General features: G+C 39.4%; 3 protein-coding genes and 1 non-coding gene across 6 annotated transcripts; 1 reads left to right on the top strand and 3 right to left on the bottom strand.

Annotated features, from left to right (window-relative positions):
- Positions 1 to 138: 138 nt before the first annotated feature.
- On the bottom strand, positions 139 to 11285 carry pgk1 (phosphoglycerate kinase 1). 3 transcript variants are annotated; one of them, XM_074611748.1, is made up of 12 exons: positions 11221 to 11234; positions 11091 to 11181; positions 7070 to 7120; positions 6724 to 6879; positions 6492 to 6636; positions 3993 to 4096; positions 3769 to 3888; positions 2734 to 2848; positions 1971 to 2150; positions 1707 to 1884; positions 908 to 1006; positions 139 to 792 (listed from the first exon to the last, which is right to left on the bottom strand). In XM_074611748.1, the coding sequence occupies exons 2-12, from the start codon at positions 11153 to 11155 to the stop codon at positions 752 to 754; spliced, it is 1254 nt and encodes a 417-aa protein (XP_074467849.1). In that variant the 5' UTR covers positions 11156 to 11181; positions 11221 to 11234; the 3' UTR covers positions 139 to 751. The 3 variants fall into 3 exon arrangements, with proteins under 3 accessions (XP_074467849.1, XP_074467848.1, XP_074467847.1); XM_074611747.1 differs by having other exon boundaries at positions 11213 to 11223; XM_074611746.1 differs by having other exon boundaries at positions 11091 to 11285.
- A 1343-nt stretch (positions 11286 to 12628) lies between these two features.
- On the bottom strand, positions 12629 to 15638 carry cox7b (cytochrome c oxidase subunit 7B). Its single transcript, XM_074611765.1, has 3 exons — positions 15493 to 15638; positions 13708 to 13823; positions 12629 to 12842 (listed from the first exon to the last, which is right to left on the bottom strand). The coding sequence occupies exons 1-3, from the start codon at positions 15527 to 15529 to the stop codon at positions 12756 to 12758; spliced, it is 240 nt and encodes a 79-aa protein (XP_074467866.1). The 5' UTR covers positions 15530 to 15638; the 3' UTR covers positions 12629 to 12755.
- A 176-nt stretch (positions 15639 to 15814) lies between these two features.
- trnal-caa (transfer RNA leucine (anticodon CAA)) lies at positions 15815 to 15926 on the top strand. The gene is made up of 2 exons: positions 15815 to 15852; positions 15881 to 15926. It is a non-coding gene; the product is annotated as a tRNA-Leu (tRNA).
- Positions 15927 to 16783: 857 nt separating this feature from the next.
- Positions 16784 to 25764, bottom strand: pgrmc1 (progesterone receptor membrane component 1). Its single transcript, XM_074611762.1, has 3 exons — positions 25461 to 25764; positions 22159 to 22314; positions 16784 to 18719 (listed from the first exon to the last, which is right to left on the bottom strand). Exons 1-3 carry the CDS (start codon positions 25762 to 25764, stop codon positions 18625 to 18627), a joined length of 555 nt encoding a protein of 184 aa, XP_074467863.1. The 3' UTR covers positions 16784 to 18624.
- Between the last annotated feature and the right edge of the window lie 30 nt (positions 25765 to 25794).

Here is a 25794-nt window from a genome sequence, read left to right as displayed (position 1 = left end):
AAAGTAAATGTACTTACATTCCACCGCGGCCCGTCACTGATGGCTCTTCATAATAACCAGTTTATGACACCGTTATATTGTGAGTTATTCTCCGATTGTGAACTGAAAATTAGGAAACGGTGACAGAAAGGTTCTTACACAGAGACGGTTTTATTAATGTGAACAGATCAGCTGACAGCGACACCACATCTCCCCGCCCAGAAACCAACAACCACATTTAAGGACACACACACACACACCACATAAACCGTTTCGTTATATATATATATATTTAATATATACTGTATGTGTACACACACACACACACACTGAGGGTGGTGCAGTGACGATGCCGATGGGTGGTTAGGCAAAAAAGACGCAGCAACATTCACACAAGAGATGGTGTTGAAGTATCTGAGGGGTGAACGGACTAAAGGTGACAGTAAAACATCGTATCTGATGTGTTTCAACCGTTTAATTCAGCAGGTCAACATCTGAGCAAAAACACAACCTCCACCTCAACAAGACATTTCATCTAATGAGTCCCATTTCCAGCAGTTTGACTTCCTCAGCGAAGTCGTTACAGACGGCGTCGACATGATCTGAGGTTAAGGACGTTAATCTATGCTTGATTGAATAGTAGATTAAATGTCTGGTAAAGCAGGCGTTTGTGTGTTTTTTTAAGGTTTCAGGAGTATTCAGGAGTAGATACCCACCTCTCTCTCTCTCTCTCACACACATTCACGCAAACACCAGCGGGCTGATCGGAAGTTTAGACGCTGCTCAGTGCGTCCACACCCGGCAGAACTTTACCTGCAAGAGAGAAACAGAGCGAACACAAAGTCAGCATCAATCTTCTAATGATTTAAGCTTCATGTTGTTGGTGTTTTTATTATGAATGAATGAGCTTCATGTTTCAGTCGCTCACCCTCCAGCAGCTCCAGACTGGCGCCGCCTCCCGTGCTCACGTGGCTGACTTTGTCTTCTGTGTTCCACTTGGCACAGCAGGTGGCGGTGTCGCCTCCACCTGGACACAAACCATACATGATTTAAAAGGTTTATTACAACATCTTAAACTCTAAAATTGCGTGCGTGTCTGTCCCTGGTTGCCATGGTGATTGGGGGGCCGTGAGGAGTGTTTAGTTTCCTGTTATCATACAGTAAGAGTTGAGGGCTTTTATTTTGAAAAACTAGGTGAATCCCTAGTTTCCTGTGTGTGTGTGTGTGTGTTAGTCAGCCTGCTCTGATTGGCTAATGTGAATCAGCTGTCTGTCTAGCAGCAATCAAACGTTGCCGTGGTGATGGCCACTGCTAAGCACCATCAGTGAGACATTTTATAATAGTTGACCAGAGACGTACATGTCATAAAAGTGCTTCTATGGTCTGAAAATTTCACAAAACGTAAACTGCGATTTCGTGAAAACCGTGCCAGCTATCAAAATGCCCTTTAGGCCCAATAAAGTCCCAAGTCTCGAGACCCGTTTAAACTTTGAATCATGTTTCTACGTTAAAGTATGGCAAATCTGTGTGGCCCCAAAGAGGAGTGTTTTTTAACTGTCTTTACGTCAATTTGCCATTCATTCCTATGGAGCAAAAAAACGCGCTTTCGTACGATTTTTTCGGAAACCGCTGCGCGAATCTCTCAGAAAAGTCGTAGCACACGATTCCCGATCATTCCGCACGTTTTGATGTATATAATATTCAGTGAAGAACTTCGTCTTTCTTACCGATGATTGTGATGCAGCCCGATTTGGTCACCTCCACCACTTTGTCCATCAGGTTCTTCGTCCCTTTGGCAAAGTTGTCCCACTCAAACACGCCGACCGGGCCGTTCCACACGATCTGCTTGGCCCGGCCCACCGCCTCGCCGTAGGCCTTAGAGCTCTCTGGTCCACAGTCCAAACCCTGCAGACGTTAGAAGTTATTACCAAAAACAGAAGCAAGATGAATAATAAGATAATAAGATAAAGCTTCTTCTTCTTTTCTCTCACCATCCAGCCGGCGGGGATGCCAGCGGCGACGGTTGCGGTGCCGACGGTGGCTTTCTCGTCAAACTTGTCGGCGGTGACGAAGTCGACGGGCAGCGTGATCTTGACGCCGTTCTTCTGTGCTTTGGCCATCAGGTCCTTGATGATGGCGGCGCCCTCCTCGTCGTACAGGGAGGTACCGATCTGAGGAAGAGGGGAATTAAATAAATGTTTTATATATATTATCTCGTCATATCCGGTTTATCTAGGAGTTAAAAGATCTCTAGTTGAGAGCTTACAGGTTGGAGAACAAAACGTTAAAATCACTTCAGCTTGTGTTAACCAGACTTTATTTCAGACATCTAACTACAAACCCGTTGACTTCCAGACGAGGGAACAGGAAGTGCTAAACAAACTCATTTCCGTGTTTTAGGACTCATTTCCTGCAGCTCTCTATAAAAGCCGTTCAGAGATAAATGGTACTTTGTTTTGTCGGTGTCACGACCCAAATGTGACCTCGTAAAACAACAAAAGATTTGAAAAGAAAAGCTTTTGTTTGTTTAAAGTTGAAGGTTCAACCCAAATAACAAAAGAACACATTTCCACACTCTTCACCGCCGTCGCCATGGAGATATCATTTTAGTTTTATTTGTCCATGTTTTGAGATATCAGTCTCTTGAGATGTCTGCTTCCACCTCAATACGATGGAGGGGACTTGACTTTAGTTTGTGGTGACATTTACAGCCTATATTTGTCTCCATGTCGTTTGTTTTTTTGTCCTCCTCACCTCCATGTTGTTGAGGACTTTGAGGAAGGTGAAGGACATGCCGCCGCCGATGATCATCTCGTCAACCTTGTCCAGCATGTTGTTGATCAGCTGGATCTTATCTTTCACCTTCGCTCTGAAACATAGAGACAGAGAGAGAGAGGCGGCACACATCAGTATAGATAAGAAACACACATATAGAGAGCTCACCGGCTGCTAACAGCCAACGGGGACTAGACAGCATTGATGCTGATCTCACGATCACATCCTTTAAGATAACTCCTCATGTCAAACTCACAAATCAGCTAGTCCTTAACCAATAGAAAACAATGCAACCAAACTGAGTTTATCACTGTAGCTTGCTCACGTTGCATTCAGTCAGGACACGGACATCGTAGCCTCATTGAGAAATGCAGTCTCATTCTCAAGAGATAGAACTTGGTGGCCACCTACAGCGGATATTTGGTGGCCTTTAAACACACAATTTATCTGTTTATCACGGCTGTCTGATGAACTCTGCAGCCGTTCTTCTGTCACTGGCTGATCATTAAACACCAATGATCGATGTTTGTGACCTAGAAGAAGGTGATTGGCTGCGCTGCTCGACGCTGAGCAGGAGTGACAGTTACACAATGCACTCCGGGTTTAAAATGGACTCTGACACGAGGCCAAAGCACAATGTGACCCCCCGGCAGAGTTGGTTAAATTTAAAGCGTCTGTAACAGCAGCTTCATCCACCGTTTCCACTTTGAATATTACCAGAATTGTGCAACCCTGGTGCAGACACACCGGGGGCTCTAGCAAAGTTGAACCAATGCAACGTGATATCATTGTGCAAAACACTACGGTGCTAAATCAAATACATGCAAGAGCACATTCCAGGTAGATAACTCTGTAACGTGAATGAGGTATTTCAAAAGAGGAAATCGTTGCAGCCGTGATAACGTCCCAGAGTTGTAAAATCCTGCGTCAAGGTATTTTAAACCTTCTGTGCAGACGTCTGGCTTCTGATAAGTCTTCAACTTCATATGAATTGATGAAATGAACTGTTCTCACCCTCCGAGGATGGCCAGGAAGGGCCTCTGAGGTTTCTCCAGAGCCATGGCGAAGTAGTCCAGCTCCTTCTTCATCAGGAAGCCGGCGGCCTTCTGAGACAGATTCACTCCCACCATGGAGCTGTGAGAGAAGAGGAGGAAGAGGAGCAGGACACATCACCATCTCCATCACTTCATCACAGATATCTCTGCTTCTAGTCCTCCGTTAATCACCGCCCGTCTCACCTGTGGGCTCTGTGAGCCGTGCCGAAGGCGTCGTTGATGTAAACGTCTCCCAGTTTGGACAGAGACGCCCTGAAGGAGTCGATATCTCCCTGGGAGGCCTTCGTCTGAGGGGACAGGAACGACAGGGAAGAGTAAGAGAAGAAGAGAGGAGGATGGAGAAGCCTTTAATAGCTGTAGTCTGGGTTTCTGTTAACACGTCTCTGTTTGTGCATCACAGAGGATCAGTAAGGGATAATGCACAGCGAGCTTCGTGTCGGGGATTATTCACAACAATGACCCGCTAGCTGTACATTATCCCACGACTACGTACTTCCGAAATCAATAATTTGACACAAAAACGGTCCTCCAGAGTCAAAGATCAGAACTGCATCCATAGCAACGGTCTGTCATAAAGAAATAAAAGACCGTAGAACGCTGTGACTGACCAATCAGAATCGAGTATTCAACAGTGCTGTGTAATAACTGCTGGTTATCAGAGCCGACAACAGGAGGAAACTATCTTTTTAAAGGATTCAAGATGTTAATCAATGAAAAGCAATATTTCCATTTAGTTTCAGTGATGATTTGACAACAGGTTAGATGTGAGTGTCTGTGTGAGAGCCAGTCAGTCGGTTCATTGTGGATCGGGTTCCTGCTGCCCTTTAACGGTTGAAGGTCGTGACTGTGTGACTGGAGGGCAGGAAAAAAGGTCAAGTGTCGTTGAAATGTCAGACGAGAGCTGCACACTTCATTACTGCTTCCTACAGCCCCCACCCCCCCCCCTTCAGATTACACTACATTAAAAATTCACTGCTGTGCTTTTACTTTGTTAGAAAGGACTGAAAGGACACCACGCTTGTATTTGTTGCATATTCCCTTTATAGAATTATCATATGGAGTTGGGACGTCTGAGATTATTTCAGCCTCTGTCTGAGTAATGTTTGTATAATGAAGTATGAATAAAGTGTGATACTGTACAGCAGTACAGTAGAAACCAACCCACACAGGCTGCATACCGAGCAGGCCTCTCAGGACAGGAAAAGCAACACGTCCAGCAGGACAGCCCCGCTGACCTTCAGGAGAAATGTCAGCAGGTCAAAGCTGCTGATCCGCCGCAGACCCAACAGTCATACAATGTGTGAGGAGGACCGTCCTGAGCCTGGATCTGTGGTTATATAACAGACCATCAGCATCTCAGCACGATGAATGAGAAAGTTACGTCGTTACGGTCGACACTCGGACGTCAACGTCTCTTCCTTGCTGCCTCCAGAGGGCGTGGAAGTGGAGCTGAAAGAGCGTTCCTGAGAGCCGATAATAAAACGTCATAAACTGATCTTAGTTGTTTTTCATGTGTTTAAACTAGTGATGCACCGATACCCGATACCAGTATCGGGTCCGATACTGTTCATGTACTCGTACTCGCAAAACGGCTCCGATACAACGGCACCGATACCACTTTACGGCAGCGTGACGTTAACCTCTCGTCACCATCTTTCGGGTCCTATCACACGCGCTCACGCTCCGACTCCCCGACGGTGCGGGCGAGACGGGCCGGTGGTGCCCCCGACCCCGCGGAGCCGGGGTCCCACCTCAGCCGGCGCGTGCCGGCCTTCACTTTTATTGCTCCACGGGGTTTTGCTTGCACCCTCTGACTCACGTGTGTGCTAGACTCCTTGGTCCGTGTTTCAAGACGGGTCAGGTGGGTTGCAGACATCGCTGAAGACCCCTGGCGCCTTTTACGTGGGCCGAGCCCCGCTCTGGGAGCACGACGTGGTCGGGGCGCACTGAATACAGTCCGCCCCGGTCGACAGTCGCACCGTGCACCATACGTGCAGCGCTCAGAGCAGAATAGACGATCAGCATCTTGTTACGTTGCTGCTGCCGTTTGTAGCAAAGTGTTAAAATGTGGAACTCTCATCCATCATCCGTCATCCGTCATCCGTCATCCGTAACCGCTTATCCTATTCAGGGTCGTGGAGCTGACATCGCGCGAAGGCAGGTTACACCCTGGACAAGTCGCCAGACTACTGCGGCACTCCCATTGCAAAGAAGCCAGAGTGTCTGCACCATTCCTCCTGACCGTGACATCATCAGACGGTGACGCAGCTATTTCAGGCGGACGCTGCAGCTGGAGTGACTCAGCGTTTTCCTCCAGGTGACCCAGCAGAAAGAAAGGACAGCCAGAGCACACCCAGTGCTGCCAGATTTAGCACTAAAACAACCCATTTATATGCTTTTTGTCCTTCCAGTATGTTAGGTATGAAATAATAACACTTTTTTAAGTTTGATTGAGAGACCGGGATGCTAACAACATGTGTTGCTAAATGTGTCCCAAGACCGACTGGAAAACCACCAACAAGCTCCATCTCCATATATCCAGACTTACATGATAATCTATTGATCTGAGACCGATTATAAATTGTAATATTTACAGGATACAGGTTTTAAATTTGCACCAAATTTTGCACAAACATCAACACACCTGCGTTCTCAATCAGAACAGGCTGGGAGACACCTCACCTTGTTTCCGGAGGCGTCCTTGCCCTTTCCCTCCTCGGCGACGTGGAAGCGGAGGTTCTCCAGCAGGATGACGGATCCGGTGGCGGGGTTGGCGCAGGCAGCTTCCACATCCGAACCCACACAGTCCTTCAGGAAGGTGACTTCCCTGCACAGTCACAGAGGAAATCATCGTCGATTTGCATAACGTGCAAGTATTTCAAACAGCGACCCAACAACCAGTCCATCAACTAACCTCTTGAGCAGCGTCTTGAGCTCGGCGGCGACGGGCTCCAGGGAGTATTTCTCAGGCACAAAGTTTCCGTCAGGGCGACCCAGATGGCTCATCAGAACCACGGATTTGGCCCCTTTGTCCAGGCAGTGTTGGATGCTGGGAACGGCCGCCTTCACCCTGAAAACCAACAGACACTTTCCTTCAACCTCTTCCCTCGAAGAAACCGTCTGCTTCTAATGTAAATCTTTTCTATCCATTTATCTGATTGATTAAAAAACATGAGGTTCATATAAATGTAGATTTTGTTTCTTTGTTTGTGTGTGAAAAGATAAAGCAAGAGCTTTTGCTGCAAGTTTATGGACTTTACCTCTGGTTGTTTGTGATGTGCTTGTCCTTCATTGGAACATTGAAGTCAACCCTGAAAGAGAAGAAAAATGAATTACCAGAAAGAAACAACGCACCTCTGTGGTGTTCTTCAGCTGTGAAATAAAGTAGTCTAAGAAATTAAAAGTGAAACCTCATAAAATATATACAGTATATTCTGACCACTCCAAACTGTATGGTTAGCCGTTCATGTTCATGTTGATTAAAATAAAACCCCTTTAAGTGAAAATATACATCCAAAGAGAGGGAAGAAAAACCTTTTTCTACTGCGAGTAATGGGTGAAGGAAGGAGGTTTTACACACCGGCAAACCTGCACAAAAGAGTTTTTTTAATGTTCATTTGTGAGCGAGTGCATCCACTGTACTAGGGCTGTGTACTGTATTGGCAAGAATCTGGCAATACTATAAATAGCATGGTGCAGCGAGCGGTTACAATTCAATCTATTGCTAAATCTAATTTTAGAAAAACTGTCCTAGTATAAAGAACACACCACATGCATACAATCTGGGATCTGCATTTATCACAGACCCTGTAACATTCAACATCATGGCACTACTTTCTGTGCAATCTGAGCCACAAATCTTTGAATGTAAGCTATTGATTAAAAATATACAGTATCACAAGACATAATATCGCGGTACTCAGGTGTATTGATATTTTCTTACACCCCTACACGATCGATCCATTTTGGAACAATAGCCACCCATTTAACCTCTTACACAACATACAAACAACTTCTTTTGTTGCTGCATTGCATTCTGGGAACTGTATGATTACAAAGACAGTCACAGACACGTTCAGACACTTCTGACTGGCGGCATCAGAGACTCTGCGTTGCTTTGACCGCTGAGCTGTTTGCACAAGCAGCCGTGCAGCGATGCACGCCAGCAGCTCAGGAGAACATGCTGCATCCCTCGTACTCCAGTTACATAACCATAACCACCACCTCCCTCCTCTCTCCTCTCTCCTCCTCTCTCCTCCCTCCTCCCTCCTCCCTCCTCCTCCGTCTGAGGACCTGATGCACGAGGGCTGCGTCCCAAGTGTCTTAAACTGCATCCTCACTTGCGTCGACTCGTTTTGTTGCATCTCTCCATGCATCTCTGGTGGGAGGGACACAAGGAAACGATGCAAGCGAGGACATTTAAGACACTTGGGATGCAGCCAAGACCAGCCTGCACACACACACACACACACACACACACACACACTCTCTCTGCCATAATAACAGCGATCCATTGTCTAACGCCTGAAACCCAACAGTCAGCAAATTAGTGGCTCAGCTGCTCCCATGCCATCTAACAACGGCAGTATTTTTCCGCTCTTACATCATGCCAATGTTCTGATGGTGGATCTGCGTATCGTTGAAGGTTTTGCTGCATCATGCTGAATGACTTATTTAAAGTGGTGCTTTTGTGTCATTCTTTGTGGAGAAACTTAAGTTTTACAGATCTATCCATTAAATCGATGTAAAGTGTTAGTCGACTATGAATTTCAGCCGTAGTTAGAACTCACAATCTCCGCTTGGTTAACTAAAATAACTAACTTTTCTATTAGCAGCAGAGTGGTGGGGACTTTAAATCATTCATGTGTCTCGGCTTCGGACTAAAAAAAACTGTTTCTTTGGCTCCATTTATTACAGATTAACTCGACCAATATGATTATTTCTCTTCTGTTATGCTGAAGAAATCATATTAAATGATGCTACAGTGAGCTTTATGATAAGAAGAAGGAAGGCTGAGCGATGCCTCTCCAACAGGAAGTCAGATCGTGACCTCTGCTGCTGGATTTTGGCGTCTGAACAGATTCCTGTCAGACACTACCGGGTCTCTACAGCAACGCCTTCCTTTCCATCCATTTTGATTCTGGACCAGCAGCTCACGCCACAACGCCTTCCCGTCTACAACTAGAAGTCCATTAAGCACAGACACGGCGTGCTGCGACAGGCCCTGGGTGTGATATGAAGTAATACAATGTGTCTCTACACAGAGATTTACTCAACATGGAGTGAGTTTGAGCAGAACGAGCTGGAGGCTGGTGAACCTTGTCCTATGCTGCCGCTCGTTGCATCACCAAACTGAGCTCTCTGACATTTCCACAGAGGGCGTTGGTTTCACGTGTCAATGGTCTCCGCTGCAGGCTGGAGAAATAAATCACTTCACAGATTTTGATTAAACTACAGATTAAACTACAGATAGATTAAACTACCCATCAGTTTATACATTATTTAGAATTAGCTCTACTTTTACCAGCTGCAACATTAAAGTGATGAACACATTAATGCATCAATAATTATAATCCAGTAATATTATATATATCATTCTGAAATCTGCATAATGAGTACTATTACTTTTGGTACTTTGAGTATAATTTGATGCTAATAGTTTTGTACTTTCATGACTTTTACTTGTAACAAGAGTATTTCTACACTGTGGTATTTTACTTTTACTTACGTTAAAGACAAGGCCATGCATTTAGAATTGTTTTAAGTAAAAGTATTTCATATCAGTTGCTTCATATAAAGCTGGGTAGCTTGTGAATTCTCCCCTGATATGATAATAAATCTATAAAAACATATATTTGTTGATTATATTTTGTATTCTTAATCTGAATCTAGAGAGTAGCAGAAATATAAATACACAAGTAAAGTACAAGTACTTCAAAAGTTTACTGAAGTACAGTACTTAAATAAATGTCTTTGATTATAAAATACTAGTTTTACTTGACTTGTTGTGAAAGTAAGTGCTGTTAGATTACATAATTTACATATTAATCAAAAGGATTACTGATTTTCCTCAGACTACCAAGGCACTGTGTCACACATACATTAAAAGGATTATTTGGATTATTGCACTGATGTTACTGTACTTTAATTTAGAATATTGACTAACTATACCTGTTGCATCCATGCATTAATAATCAGAATCTGCAAAGTAACTAATGTCATCAAATAAATCTAGTGGAGTAGAATTATAACAGCATTAAATGGAAATACTCAAGTAAAGTACAAGCTGGTAAATGGTAGGTAATTAAAATGAGCTCTACCTTTACCGGCTTGTACTTGTACTTGAGTATTTCCATTTTATGCTGTTATACTTCTACCTACACTAGATTTATCAAATAAATCTAGTGTAGGTAGGTAGGTAGGTAATTAAAATGACCTCTAAGCAGCTGGAATGTAACTTCTACTCAAGTATTGTCCTTTTAAATTCAATTTTGAGGTACTTGTACTTTACTTTCCATGACAACTTGAGTCACTTTGCAGATATTAGAAATTATTAATACAAAATATAAACTAATACATTATGATGTATTATCATAAACTACCTGGTAGTATATAAAGCACTTTTATTTTATCCCCACTTCATCAGCTGCAGCATTAAATACTCAAGTAAAGGTAGGTAATTAAAATGACCTTCTACTCAAGTACTGTACTTTTAAGTACAATTTTGAGGTACTTGTACTTTACTTTCCATGATAACTAGAGTCACTTTGCAGATATAGATTAATACAAAATATAAACTAATACATTATGATGTATTATCATAAACTACCCAGTAGTATATAAAGTAGTGCAGCATTAAATACTCAGGTAAAGTACAAGTACCTCAAAATGTCAGATTACATAATCTACATATTACAAAACCTGGATAACTACTGGTTTTCCTCAGATTACCAATGCAGTGTGTCACACATACATTAAATGCATTATTACAGTGATGTTACTGAACTGTAATGTTAAAGGATTGACTCTATTAGATGTGGGTTGCATCCATGCAGCATCTCCTCCCAGGCACGTAACAGTGACTCTTACATGATGAGCCAACAAGTAACCATCAGTTTAGTGTCTCTGGAGGAGAACCAGGCAGTTTATTACCACAGGAATTACAGGTTTACAGAGCAGAACATCTCCAACATGGCAGGAAACGGTTAGCTAATTAGCTAACGTCCATTAATCCCATGTGCGTTAGCTGGGTTAGCTCCTAGTAGTTAACTACTAACTCACCTCATAATCACCCTCTTCCCTTTGACGTCCACCTTGTCCAGGGTGAGTTTGTTAGACAGAGACATGATGCTGGTTGTTTAGCTGCTGGTTCTCCTCCTGGTTCCTCTGGTTCCTCCTGGTTCCCTCTGGTCTGCTGGTTCGCTGCAGACTGACAGCAGTGACCTTAACGGTTCTGCTCTGGAGGAACAGCATGGGGCGGTAACGCAGGCCACGCCCCCCTCGCTGCTGATTGGCTAGTGAGAGGACAACGTGGCTTTTGATTGGATGTAGCGCAGTGACAGAGCACGCACCCAGCTTCTGATTGGCTACAGGGAGAGGAGAGCGTGGCTTTTTGATTGGATCTGGTTGCTGTCTGTGCTCTGACGTAAACACGTTGCTCCTCTCATCAGCGCACCTTCTTCTTCTTTAAGGTTTATTGGCGGTTGGCAAACAGCGATTAGGTGCATTACCGCCACCTACCGGTCTGGAGTGAGGTGCATTCTGGCTAATAATTACTATATCCCAAAAAAATAAATAAAATACAAATAAAAGAAAAAGAAAACAAACAACCTCATATTTTTCAAATCATATTAATTTGTCTAAGATACTGAAATAATGTTTCTATAACACTCATTTAGTGAGTTCTTTTGTAGAATATCTATTAAATCAAAGTGTACTTTAATCTCTTTTAGGCCTTCTTTCTTCCTCATATCTCTCAGCGCACCCTCATTGATAGAGCAGGAATTATTCAGTCTAGGTAAGGGGTCAGGGGTCAGCAACCTTTAATATAATACCACAATATATAAAAAATACTAAAAGTAAAAGTCCTGCATTCAAAGACTTACTCAAGTAAAAGTACAAAAGTATTGACACCAGAATATACTTATTATATATACTCATTATGCAGAATGGCCAATTTCAAAATAATGTTTTTTTTCATTGAACTATAATTATGAATGCTTTAATGTGTTCATCAATTTCATATTGAAGATGGTAAAGGTGGAGCTATTTTTAATTTCTTTATATACAGCTGGGTAGCTTAACCTATATTACATTATCATTCATTAGTTGATTTAAATTTTGTATTTACATTCCTAATCTGCAAAGTAACTGTTACTTTATACTTCTACTCAACTACATATTGTAAGATATTGTACTTTTTACTTCATTATATTCATTTAACTTCTATAGTTACTAGTTACTTTTAACATATAAAAGTATTAAATGATGCAGTGCAATATTACTAATCTATCCAGTAGTATGCAGGGTATTATAATGCTCTTACATGTATTTCTTAGTGATAAAAACCAAATATAATATTCTATAATAATATAACACTGTGAAAGGAGTCATTTGCATAATGAGTACTTTTACTTCTGATACATTTTGCTGATAATACTTATGTACCTTTACTTAATTAAAATTTTCAATGCAAATGTTGCACTTGTAAGATGTAAACTAAATCATGACTTTAAACAATAACATATCAAGTTGGGGAACCAGAAACCTACAAAGAGGTTGAGGTTACAGCTGTGACAGACAAAGAAAAGAAACAATGATGAGTAGAATCAGACTTTATTTATTTGGACAAAGCAACATGTTGGAATCAACACAGGCATTCACTGTTATTCATCTGTACAACCAGAAGGTTTATTAGGAGGGAGGCAGGTGTGTCATGGTGGCTCTTCACTCCTCCTCAGGCTGTCTCCACTCTTTGGGCATCATCTTCCCAACAGGTGACAGATTCCAGGTGATGCCAGTCTGAGTCAGCACCTGCCCAAAGAAAAGAAACTACTATATTACAAGGTCAATCAAACATTTTTAAACTCTTTAAGACCTTGTTATTGCAAAGAAATTAAACTTTAAATCCAAGTTCACGCCTTAGTTCACATAAAGACTAAAGAAACAGTATCTGTATTGATGTCTACAACTGAATCGTACGTTTGTCAGTAGAAATCCCACACAATAAAACTCAAACAACTCTGAGCACATTTAAGGTTTTTAATGGTGGTAAAATAATAAAACCTTCGTCGAGCAGTCAGTAAACCTGCTGAAATTCGCCTTCCAGTGGTTAGCAGATGTGTCCAGAGAAAGGTTTTCTAACAAACATTATGTGGTAAATATTGTCTGTTGTGTCACGTTGCACAATATCTTTGTGAAGGTATGAAACGGGCTGCCTTTGGTTAAAGAGTGCCGTTTAAAAATCTTTCTCCAATCTAACACTGCACTATTGTGTATGTTTTATATACTTATGTATTTTCTTAGATTGTAATGTGACCACACTGGGTCCCAACGGGTAAATTCTTTTCAGCGAGGGAAACTAGATGGAGAATTTGTGGTTGAAGCACATTATATAAATCTATTTTATAAGGTTTTCATCTGTGTGCACTTTTGTTGATCTGTGCCCATTAAAAAGCTATAATATTTCCAATTTTCCACCCATTTTATTCAAGTTAAATCTAAGGTTTTCTGCATTATAACTGGAATCCCAGAACCCCCAACTTCTTTCTCCTCCACAAACCTGGGAGATATGTCATTTTTAACCTGCACTTTATGTACCACTTTGTGAGCAAGCTGAGTGTTCAGCTTGTACATATAAACAAATGTGACGTGGCCCCAACAGGACAATGCTACTTACGTATGACCACACAGCCGTGCAGAAGACCGCTCCGCCGACCATCAGGCCGGTGCCGTACTTGGCGTGGAAGTCCGGGGTGGTGGTGGATGAATTCCTCACCTGCCTTGCGGCCTGACCTGAACGACGACAACAAAACACAGTGGCATTTATATAATGGACTATTACTAACTTCTATTCTTTAAAAAACTTTGCTGCTTATTCTATTTTGCAGTTATTTTCTTTGTAGAGACTAAATAACTAAGGTTTCTATGAAAGTGAATATAAATACACATGTAAAATAGGCATAATTCAGGGTGCAGTGATATAAACTAATATGATAAAGCTGAATATTCTGATCAAGATCATTATTATCTGTCTCTGTTTCAATGTACACCCCCCTCCACACATCACATCAATCACAGGCAATAACAATATTATTTTTCTGTAACATAAAATACACTTAAAAACACACTAAAAGTGCTTCCCTCTTTTTTAAAAGACAAAAAAGCCTCTTGGATTGTCTTCTGTTGATCTGTATCACATATTCATGACTACTTTTCATCTGTATTCTCCTGCTGTGCCTGTGACATGTCTGACCTAATGTTTGATTAACTCAGGATATATTATTAGTAAAAAACAAAAGTGCAATTATGTCCTGTGGGAACTACAAGTGGGATGTACAAAAAAAAAATAACAGGGTGAAAAAATTTAATTTCCCCTCAGGGGATCAATAAAGTGCCTTCTTAAGAGGGATATAGATACATTTACAGAGTAAATCATAATGTTGGCACAGGATGGCCTCGGTTTATTGTAAGTATGTTTTCACATACAAGGAATTTATATAAATATATATAAATAAATATATATATATATTTTTTATATATATATATATATATAAAAATAAATATATATATATATAAATAAATATATATATATATAAAATATATAATACATATTTTATATATATATATAAATATATATAAAATATATATATATATATATAAAAAATATAATACATATTTAATATTAAATATAATACATATTTTATATATATATATAATACATATTTTTTAAATGAAAGCTGCAGTTTTGTGTGGGAATGTGCAAAACTATTGACCAAAGAATGTGCAAAAGTGCACAGTATGAAGCATAAAGAATATGTTCAATGTACAAAAGATAATAATTCAAAGGATGTATGCAGATGCCACTGTACAACCCTTTTATACTAAGCAACCAACCATAAATGCAAAAACATGTATTTCCACTGCTTTTACACCTGTTCTGTTAATGTCTAGTGTGTTTACTCCTTATGTGCATATTAATATGCAGGTGTATCTGTGTTTTTTTCCTGCTTTATTGTTATTATATTTATTTTAAAAACATGTTTAAATATTATTCGTTTTTATATGTATTTATATACAAATGTGTGTATATCTATATATCTATTTAGTTGATTATAGTTTATGATCAGTAATATGTTATATGTCATTATCACTATTTACTTGAATATATATTTAAGTTGATGTAGCATATTGATGTAGCATATTCATCTTTAAACTCTTACCTTTTCATGCATCAGTACACATGTACACATGTACACATGTACACATGTGCAGATTACAGTTTTAGAGACATATCAACACTTGAGCATGAGCTGCTAATGCTAATGCTAGCTTGTTAGCACGCTGACCTCGGTCACCCTCTAAAGACAGGCTGGTTAAACATGTAGTAGACTGATATTATACTTTAATATAACATCAATACATGCAGATAACATGTATGTATAAGCAGATCTGGTGTTCTTACCGGTGAAGTTAGCAGCAGCTCTAGTGAACCTGAACATGTTGATGATGTTTCTGCTCTGAAGCTCTCAGATACCCTTGAAGACCGGAAGTGACATGCAACTGCACGTACACACACCGGAAATGACGTCTCCAAATGTGAGCATCCGCCCCTATTCTTTTTTTAAAAACGGAAGTTAAAAACACATTTTTAAACATTACTAAAATGAAACACACACACAAAGCAATTTCTATTTATTCCTGTTAAAAACACACCACATATATGATCACTGAATGGACTCAGTGTAGTGAATAAATACGCTACTGACGTTCTACATCAGCACCGTGTCAGGATGGCCGAGTGGTCTAAGGCGCCAGACTCAAGGACTGAAATCCTTCCGCTGAAACGGGACTTCTGGTCTCCGAATGGAGGCGTGGGTTCGAATCCCACTTCTGACACATACCTTTTCTTGTTCGTTTCAGGTAAAACATGATGTAGTAATAATAATTATAATACTTTATATAAACTAAATGCATCCCTTTTGTTTTAAAAGACCAAAGAGCCTCTTAGATAAGCTTTTCTGTTGATCTTGATGTATCCTATATTCATGAATAGACCATCTGTACTCACCTGCTGATATATTATTATTAAATAATAATAATATATCAGCAGGTGAATTATTATTATTAAAAGGTGCAAAAAAACAACAAGTACTGCAAAAGTCAAAAAACATAAATAGAAAAATTCACAATAAAAATATGAAAAATATTATAAAAACATGTACAATAATGTAATAATAATTATGATACTTAGTGTAATCATGTAGTATATATTTATCTATATTAATATAGCACCTTAATAAAAATATAATATAGTGTATAGTAAGACAGTATAACTTATTAACATAATAATAATATACAGCAGTATAACGTAGAATATCAAATGTAATATGGTATAATATAATATAGTAAAGTATAATATGGTGTATAATAATAATGCAATAATAATAATAATAATAATAATATGGGAGATGCTTTAATAACCTTTAGAGTCATATTGTGAGAATAAAAAAAATGATGTAGTAATATTAATTACATACTATATACATATATGTTTCGTACAAGGTACTTAATATGCTCATTAAGTTTAATATAGTTCATAGTACATATATTATTTAAGTATGTGATTTCAGCTTAGAGTATACTGTGTCCAATCAACCAAAATATTATATGTTAATTGCATGTTATGTCATTTATTTTCTGTCATTACATAATAAATAAAAGTCCTATAAAAGGTATTCAAATAAACAACAGACTTCATTTTGTAGATTTCTTTATTAAATCAAAATATCATTTTCAGGATTATGACATTTAGTTTATGTATATACATGCATATTGTAAATATTCCCTCAATGAATGTGTTTTTGTGGAATGTGTCTGATATCTCCAGTTTTTACTTTTTACAGCGTGGCATGAAGAAAATATTAACAGATGATTTAACACATTTAAAACTAACTTGTTCCATATAAATTCAGGATTATTAAAAATATTTCCTTGCAATTAAAGTTTCTGAAGCACGTCACGGACACATTTGTTGGAGAAAATCTGTGGGAACTTGTGGGACTGTGAAATATTGCTGAAAAATGCTCCGATTAGTAAGTTTTTAATTATTATCTAGTTGACACGACTTTGAGCATCAGGCCTCACAATAAATGTTTGATGATTTTCCATCATGGATTTAGTGTCAAAAACAAACCATTAGCTGATGGGGAATAAATTAAATTTTAATTTTCTAAAATTAAATTTAACGGGCAGCAGCCTGGCCTTTCTAGTGTTTTACAAGTGAAGCATTTCTTTTGTACTTTGACACTTTTTCTCTGCACCGTGCACCAATTTTATAATTTTCTGCATTTAGTTTTTTGAAAGAAATCATTGCACACTACTTGTTTTAACCGACCTATAGTCCAAAATCTGAATGGAATTAAAACTATAATTTTGTAAAGCAAAAGAAAAACAGCAAATTCTATATTTGAGAATCTGAAACCAGAGATTTCTTTTGTATTATTTATAATAATAAATGACTTAAATGGTTTATGGATTATAAAATTGGGATCTGGTGCTCTGCAACAAACAACCTGGATTGTCATTATGAGATTTAGAATCTGAAAATCTGCCCAAAATCTCAGGATTAGTTAGAGAGAAGTGGCTCTCAACAGAAACTAACACTGAAAATCAGACAAATGTATCAACGGACAGGAGAGTTTAACGATGGCGTATTAGAGCTATTGTAGGAAAAAAAACTAATAATTACAGAGCTGGGGGAGGAGGGCAATATTCAGAGAAAAAAACCTCATAATTTCCAAGATTCAAATCATAAATATCCAAGTTTTCTTTCTCATTAATTTACCACTTTAATCTCAGAGAATATCAAAATTTTCTTTCTCGTAAATTTACGATTTTAATCCTGGAAATTCATTGTTTTTTCTTGGAATATATATTACTCTCCCTCCCCCGCTTCTGTGAATAGCTCAGATACGCAGTCGTAGAATTCAGACCAGCAGATAAATTTGATGGGTTTACAAAACATCAGTACGTTATCGTCCTCTTATTGTTTGAAGCGAACAGAAAACAGTTGAGACCAGTTCAAACCTTATATAATTGTAAATAAAGTAAATATGGTTGGAACAGTTTAATCAAGAGAAAGTGCTTAAAGACATCTGTTTAGCAGTGTTATTTTCAGCCTTGATTTCTGAAGTTTATTTTTCTTTAAATCTGCCGTCTGGCTCCAGACGCTCAATATATATTTGAGTTAATTTTGAGTGAAACTACTTCCTGAGATAATTCTTTAAATGTGAGCTGAGCCGAAGTTTGGATGAAAGGAAGGAATGTGTCCAACCTGCGATCATCAGCAGCGATATTAACAAAGTGTCCGACAGAGCTGTGGATTATCTCCTTCTTCTTCTTTCTCCACCTACAGGACATTTAACCGTCATTGGTCCGAGTTGTCGATCCTCCACTATACAACCTACGGATCTGTTTTTAACACAGGTACTAGAATACATAGAGGAAATTGGCCCTAATAGGAGGAAACAGGCATCAGAATTACAAACATTAAGGCATTTATCATCTTCTCCTCGTCTTCTTCACTCTTCACTTTCTAGTCCGTCTTCTTGTCTTTCACCTCCTCGTCGTCGGTGTACTCTGTGGGCTCGTCTCCGGGCTTCAGGAGCTTGCCGATGTAGTCGTACTTAACTGTAATGGAGGAGGACAAAGAAAAGAGAGAATAAGAAAATGATTTTCATCCTCCGACGACCAATTCTCAGAAAGAGATTCAAGGACACTGCGTTATGTTATATAGCTTGTTCGTCTAACATCATTTCTCATTACCTGAGTCATAAAGTTAAATATCTAATTTGTTGTCTGATGTTTCAAGAAAATAGTCACTAAGTTAATGTGATAGTAACACATTAACACAAATTTGCCACTCATTTCTTTAACACATTAACGCAACTTGCGATTGTTAGGGTGTAGTGGGCTCAGTTTTAAAGCTAGAGTGAAGGTACTTAAAGAAGAAAACCTGATGAATCCATCGGTACCAACCGTGTCATACTAGCTTGTCTTGAAGGAGGTTAAATAACGCTCCAAATTTACACTAAATTTTGTTGAGGATAAACTGTCATGTCCATTTTCAAAGCGGTCCCTTGACCTCTGACCTCCAGATATGTGAATGTAAATGGGTTCTATGGGTACCCACGAGTCTCCCCTTTACAGACATGCCCACTTTATGATCATCACATGCAGTTTGGGGCAAGTCATAGTCAAGTCAGCACACTGACACACTGACAGCTGTTGTTGCCTGTTGGGCTGCAGTTTGCCATGTTCTGATTGGAGCATATTGTTTTATGCTAAATGCAGTACCTGTGAGGGTTTCTGGATCAATATCTGTCATTGTTTTGTGTTGTTAACTGATATACAATAATAAATATATACATACATTTGCATAAAGCAGCATATTTGTCCACTCCCATGTTGATAAGAGGATTAAATACTTGACTAATCTCCCCCGTAAAGTTCATTTTAAATAGCTTAAAAATGTGCGATTAATTTGTGATTAATTATGAACACTCATGAGATTAATCGCGATTAAATATTTTAATCGATTGACAGCCCTAATGAAAATATGTAAAATAAGAGACTTTAGCCAAGTTTTCATCCAAATGTAGTGAAAATTTTAACCAAATTTTCAGAAAATCCACGAAACAAATGTGAATTTTTGCATTTATGTTTCCATCCACTACTGTTATGTAAATGCTGTATTAGGAGTTGGTTCAGCAGCTGGAGCTTATTCTCATTAAAAGAACTCCAGTCAAACCTCAAATGGTGGAAAAAATTTAGAAAACATGATGTAAATATGGCATTTCTGTTTGATGTATTAATGTGAGGAAGGTTACAGTCTCCTCTTCGCTCCACACACATCTGATGTTTTCAGCTCTTCAGTCGTCGGTCAGGTTTGATCAAATCCAAGGCAAACATGGAGTTTTACCAGAGTGTGATTCATCGTGGTGATAGTAGTGTAGGGACCTCACGAGACAAAGAGCCTTGGCCTACATGGGAAACCAGAAGCCTGATCACAGCAGGGGACCCAACGGTCAAGCTCATGAAATCTCGCGTCTTCACGCGAGATCTCAGTTGAATCCAAACGGGAGCAGACCCATTGGATGAGGCTAACAGGAAAAGTGGGCCTTTTCCGGGGAAACGCCCACTATCTCAAGAGATAAAAGCACGCTACCTGAGTAGCTCGGCCCTTTTCCACTGCAAACCCAACACGGTACCCCACGCTTCAGCGTTCACCTAAGACCGAGCCACATTTTCTGACCTCGCTGGACGAGTTAAGATAATGTTGTGTCCATCAGACTTTGATCCACATCCCTGCAGAAGGAAGACTACAGCCCGGCTTCACCAAGGAAGCCGAGGACAACCGCTCTTCATCAAAGGAAACGAGCGCACCGCCTTTCCTTCATTTCTGGCTGCTTCCCCCTCCGCTGCCACACGGAGGTCCAGCCTGCCGTTCAGCAGCTGACGAGCTCCATAACGGCCCGTTATTGTCCGAGCCAGCACGAAGCCGCCGGACCAATTAACGAAGATCCACCCCACTATCGCTCCGAAGAAGCGATTCCAGTAAGAGGCTTGTGCCTGGGCAGAGACTAGTGAGATTGTATATTCCAATAAGTTAATAACTATTGTTGATTTATACTGAACGTACGGACCGCCGAGTCCGTCCGTTTGCTTTGTTTATTTAACTTGCTTTGCTTTGCTTGTTTATGTTGCTTTGTTTACTGTTGCTGACTGTCTGATTACTGTGTGCTCCTTGTGTTAGCTCCTGCTAAACGTGAAGATCTGTAGCTGTAGTTTATTATTGAAAGACCAGTGCACGGCTGGCTAACGTGAGTTTGCCTGCCGAGCATCTGAGTGATAATAACCCAGCTAGTACATCTCTCATGCGGCAGTTAGGATTCCTGCTGCTGCGGTGTTTACTGTTTTACTGTGATACTGTTTTAAGGCGCCCCCGCCTTTCTTTCCCTCCACTTCTACCACATACAAACAAACACTTTGCCGACACGCGGGACTTAAACCTCCCGTTCGTACCAGTCGGTAATTTCCGTGGCGCTACCGCCACCAGAGCAACTCCTCCCTCGTGACGGTGACGCCGCCTCGGGGTTTCCCTTGCTCCTCCCACACACGCACACACGTAGATACGCCTCCTCACGTTCTTACCTTACAGGTCACGTGGGAGTCACACCCCGTTTGTGCGTGATCTGTACGTTCGAGCAAACCCCCCCCCTCGCGTGACGTAACCACTTGCGTGGTGACGTCCACTTTGGGTGTCCTTTGCTCCTCCCTACACCGCACACACACACACGCCTCCTCACATAGGCTCACCTCATTACCTTACAGGTCACGTGGGAGTCACACCCCGTTTGTGCGTGATCTGTACGTTCGAGCAAACCCCCCCCCTCGCGTGACGTCACCACGCAAGTGGTTACGTCCACTTAGGGTGTCCTTTGCTCCTCCCACACCACACATATACACATTTGCATTCACACACACATCTCTCTCTCTTACACCTACATCTCTCTCTCTCCCGCACACACCTTTTCTTTTGCCTTTGTGTTTTGTTTAATTCTAGTTTAGTGCTTAGAGCTGCATTGTAGAATATCCGTTTGTTTATTAAAAGTGTTGTTAATTAGTAATTACTGCTGTAATAACTGTTGATTTAGATTAATGTTGTTAGAGTGTTTATTGTTGATTAAGATCACTGTATTTAAATAAATGGTCTTATTTTAAATAGCAGTTGTCTGTGTTTATTGTGCATTCATATTGTAATAACGGCTGGTTATGAGAGTTAGTGCTCGGATTCACCCTTCACCGTTCATCTCCTAAGTGTAAAGTAGTGCTTAAATACTGGCATTTGGAGTGAACAATCCCCTTATGAGACTGGATTAACGTTTTGGTTATTGGTCCCTGATTCCAGGGTGGTGCCCCGTTCATTATTAATGATGATTAATAATTCTTATTAATAATAATAATTCTATGAATAATATTTATTAAATTAGCTAATAACCAAACCTGTTCCATTTGTAAATCCCTTACAGTAGCGTGTAAACGTGATGCCGTCACATCTCATACTCACAGGTGAACTGGCTCTCCCACTCGGAGAGGCTCTCCATCTGCATGGCGTTCAGGTCGGACAGGTCGTCGTGTACGTCTTTCAGGGCCTCCTTCTCCAGGCAGAACGTAGCCAGACCTCTGGAGGCGTCTCTGCCGGCAAACACGCCGTACGGCCCCTCTGCAAGACGGTAAAGATGCACGGTTAGTTGAGTGAATGCAGCAGCAACAACGGCAGCAAAACTGCTGAGAACTGATCAGTCTGAGCTTATTTTACATGAGATGTTCTCTCTTAGTAGCCTGATGTTGAGCTGGGAATCCATTTTCTCTGCTGCAAGATAAAAAAAGATTTTTTTCCTATCGAGGTAACCGGAAATGACTGGTGTCCTTTTATACATCACAAAAACAATAGAACTGCTTTATTTTGCATTAAAAGCATATATCATATAATGCATGTATATAACTGATAATTACACTCTCAGAAATCTTTTTTAATCCTGCAGCAGACTGAATATATTTTCATCTAGATGGTTAAAAGACGCTTTATTCAGACTATTATTTTATCCTTTAAATGCATTTTTTTTCTTTCCCCGCTTCTATCGTTGTTGTACCTGCAAAGTCACTACTGTTTTGTTTTTGCACCAAGAAAAAATAAAATAAAATAAAACAAAATAAAAAAGTCTTAAAATAAGAGTGGCTATTTTAGGGATGTAAATAATAATAATAATCATTTTAAATAATAATTTTTCTTCAATTTATTGATAGCATTTACTCTACAAAATGACACAAAGCAGTGCAAATGTTTAATCATTCTTTCATTAGTTTAAATAAATATATTTTGCCATTTTTAGACTGTATTCTAGTTCTTGGATGGTTACTGGTGTTAACACGGCATTCAGTATTTGAGGAATTTGGCTTCTGAAAAAAAAGGTAACACTGTGTCATCTGTGTCAGCAAAAAGTTTGTTTTTACAACAAAAAAATAAAAATAAAAATAAAATAAGAGTCTAAAAAAGTCTAAAAATAAGAGCAACTATTTCAGGGATGTAAATAATAATAATAATAATTATTATTATTGTTATTATTATTCTACATCTTTTTTCTTCAATTTATTGATAACTATTTACTTATTTAAATTACACGATGCAGCGCAAAATGTTTACTCATTCATTGATATGATAAAATAAATATATTTTGCCATTTTTAGACTGTATTATAGTTCTTGTATGGTTGCTTGTGTTAACACGGCATTCAGTATTTGAGGAATTTGCCTTCTGGAAAAAAGGGTATCACTGTGTCGTTTTATATCTGTACCAAAGCTCCCTTAATATTACAGGTTTAACAGCCTTCAGCAGCCTTCAACAGCCATGAGTGCTATCAAAGTGTCCTTGAGCACAAAACCTTCTGTCCATGGACTCACTATAAATCAGATACATTCCTTTAACAACACAAACCAACGCAGGAGTTCAGTCTGCAGGGTTTGACCTGCAGTAAACTGTGAATGAGGTGAGATATCAGATGTTGGTCAGAGGTTACACTGAACAGAGGTTGCTATCTGAGATCATATATAAAAAACACAGAGGTCCAACTCCGGTCTGTTTCCAGCAATCAGAAACTACGAAGCATGACGGGGCACATTCTTATTTCAGAGAATACATGTTTTACTCTGATTTTACTCTGTTAAAACATGTTTTATTCTCGTAATACTATGACTTTATTCTCGTAATATTACGACTTTTTTTCTCGTAATGTTATGACTTTATTCTCGTAATATTACAACTTTTTTCCCCGTAAATTATGACTTTATTCTCGTAATATTACAACTTTTTTTCTCGTAATATTATGACTTCATTACTCGTAAATTATGACTTTATTCTCGTAATATTACAACTTTTTTACTCGTAAATTATGACTTTATTCTCCCAATATTACAACTTTTTTTCTCGTAATATTATGACTTTTTTTCTCGTAAATTATGACTTTATTCTCGTAATATTACGACTTTTTTTCTTCTAAAGTTAAGACTTTATTCTCGTAATATTACAACTTTTATTCTCGTAACATCAGAACTTTTTTTCTTCTAAAGTTATGACTTTTTTCTCGTAATATTATGACTTTATTACTTGTAAATTATGACTTTATTCTCCCAATATTACAACTTTTTTTCTCGTAATATTAAGACTTTTTTTCTCGTAAATTATGACTATTCTCGTAATATTACGACTTTTTTTCTTCTAAAGTTATGACTTTATTCCTCGTAAATTATGACTTTATTCTCGTAATATTACAACTTTTATTCTCGTAATATCAGAACTTTTTTTCTTCTAAAGTTATGACTTTTTTCTCGTAATATTACGACTTTTTTTCTCGTAATGTTATGACTTTATTCTCGTAATATTACGACTTTTTTTCTCGTAATATGACTTTATTCTCGTAATATTACAACTTTTTTTCTCGTAATATTATGACTTTTTTACTCGTAAATTATGACTTTATTCTCGTAATATTACAACTTTTTTTCTCGTAATATTACGACTTCTTTTCTCGTAAATTATGACTTTATTCTCCCAATATTACAACTTTTTTTCTCGTAATATTATGACTTTATTACTCGTAAATTATGACTTTATTCTCGTAATATTACAACTTTTTTTCTCGTAATATTACGACTTCTTTTCTCGTAAATTATGACTTTAAACTCGTAATATTACGACTTTTTTTCTTCTAAAGTTAAGACTTTATTCTCGTAATATTACAACTTTTATTCTCGTAATATCACAACTTTTTCTCTTCTAAAGTTATGACTTTATTGTGTAAATCTCAGATGTTTTTTCCCTCAATGTGGCCCTAATACTCCGTAGTACATTGTCTCTTTGGCCCTCACTGCATTAGACTCATATACTATAAACTGTGTTACCTTCATCACAATGATCACATGTTTAATGTCGGTTAACGGTTAAACGGTTAATTATTAATTGTGAAAAACATGGCGGTCAGCTTGTTTTCTCTCCGGAGTGACTCAACGTGTTTCATAGACGATCTGTGGTTCCTCTGTTGTGAAGCTGGACCTCTAGAGGGGGGGTGTGGCGGTAGTTATACTAGTTAACTTTACTATAAACCAACTTTAACGACTTCTAGTTGGCAATGACATCATCAAAACAGCTGTTCATTTTGAATTTAAAAAGTTAACGGCCAGCTCACGCGAGCGACCGTTAGTGACCGTTGGTGGCGTTCTAAACACGGAGAGAGACAGAACAGGTCAACCGTTAACCTGTACCGTTAACCGTTAAAGCTCCGGTTAGAGGCTACCGCTCGGCTCCTCGGTTACCTGGCCCGTAGAACTTCTTCCCCCGGGTCACGTCGAACACCTTCCCGTTGATGGCCATGAGGATCCGCTGGTCCTGCAGTCCGTCATAAGGCTTTAGCTCCTGGAGGGTGAAGTCTCGTTTCTTCAGTTTGGGCAGCTGAGGCTCCAGCTCACCGAGCTGCGGAGCTCTGTCACCGCGGAAGATCTTATAGAGCAGGAACAGACACAGGCTGAGCAGCGTCAGGTTCAACGGGGACGTGAAGATCTCCGTGAAGATCCCTCCAGAAGAACTTAACTCTCCTTCTGCTGCTGCTGCTTCAGCCATGTTGGCTCCTCTGTCTCTGCTCTCTGTGTG

The sequence above is a fragment of the Sebastes fasciatus genome, chromosome 16, assembly GCF_043250625.1.
Source record: "Sebastes fasciatus isolate fSebFas1 chromosome 16, fSebFas1.pri, whole genome shotgun sequence".
Lineage (NCBI taxonomy): Eukaryota > Metazoa > Chordata > Actinopteri > Perciformes > Sebastidae > Sebastes > Sebastes fasciatus.
Note: the sequence above shows the minus strand (reverse complement) of the source record. Positions and strands in the feature narration are given on the sequence as shown.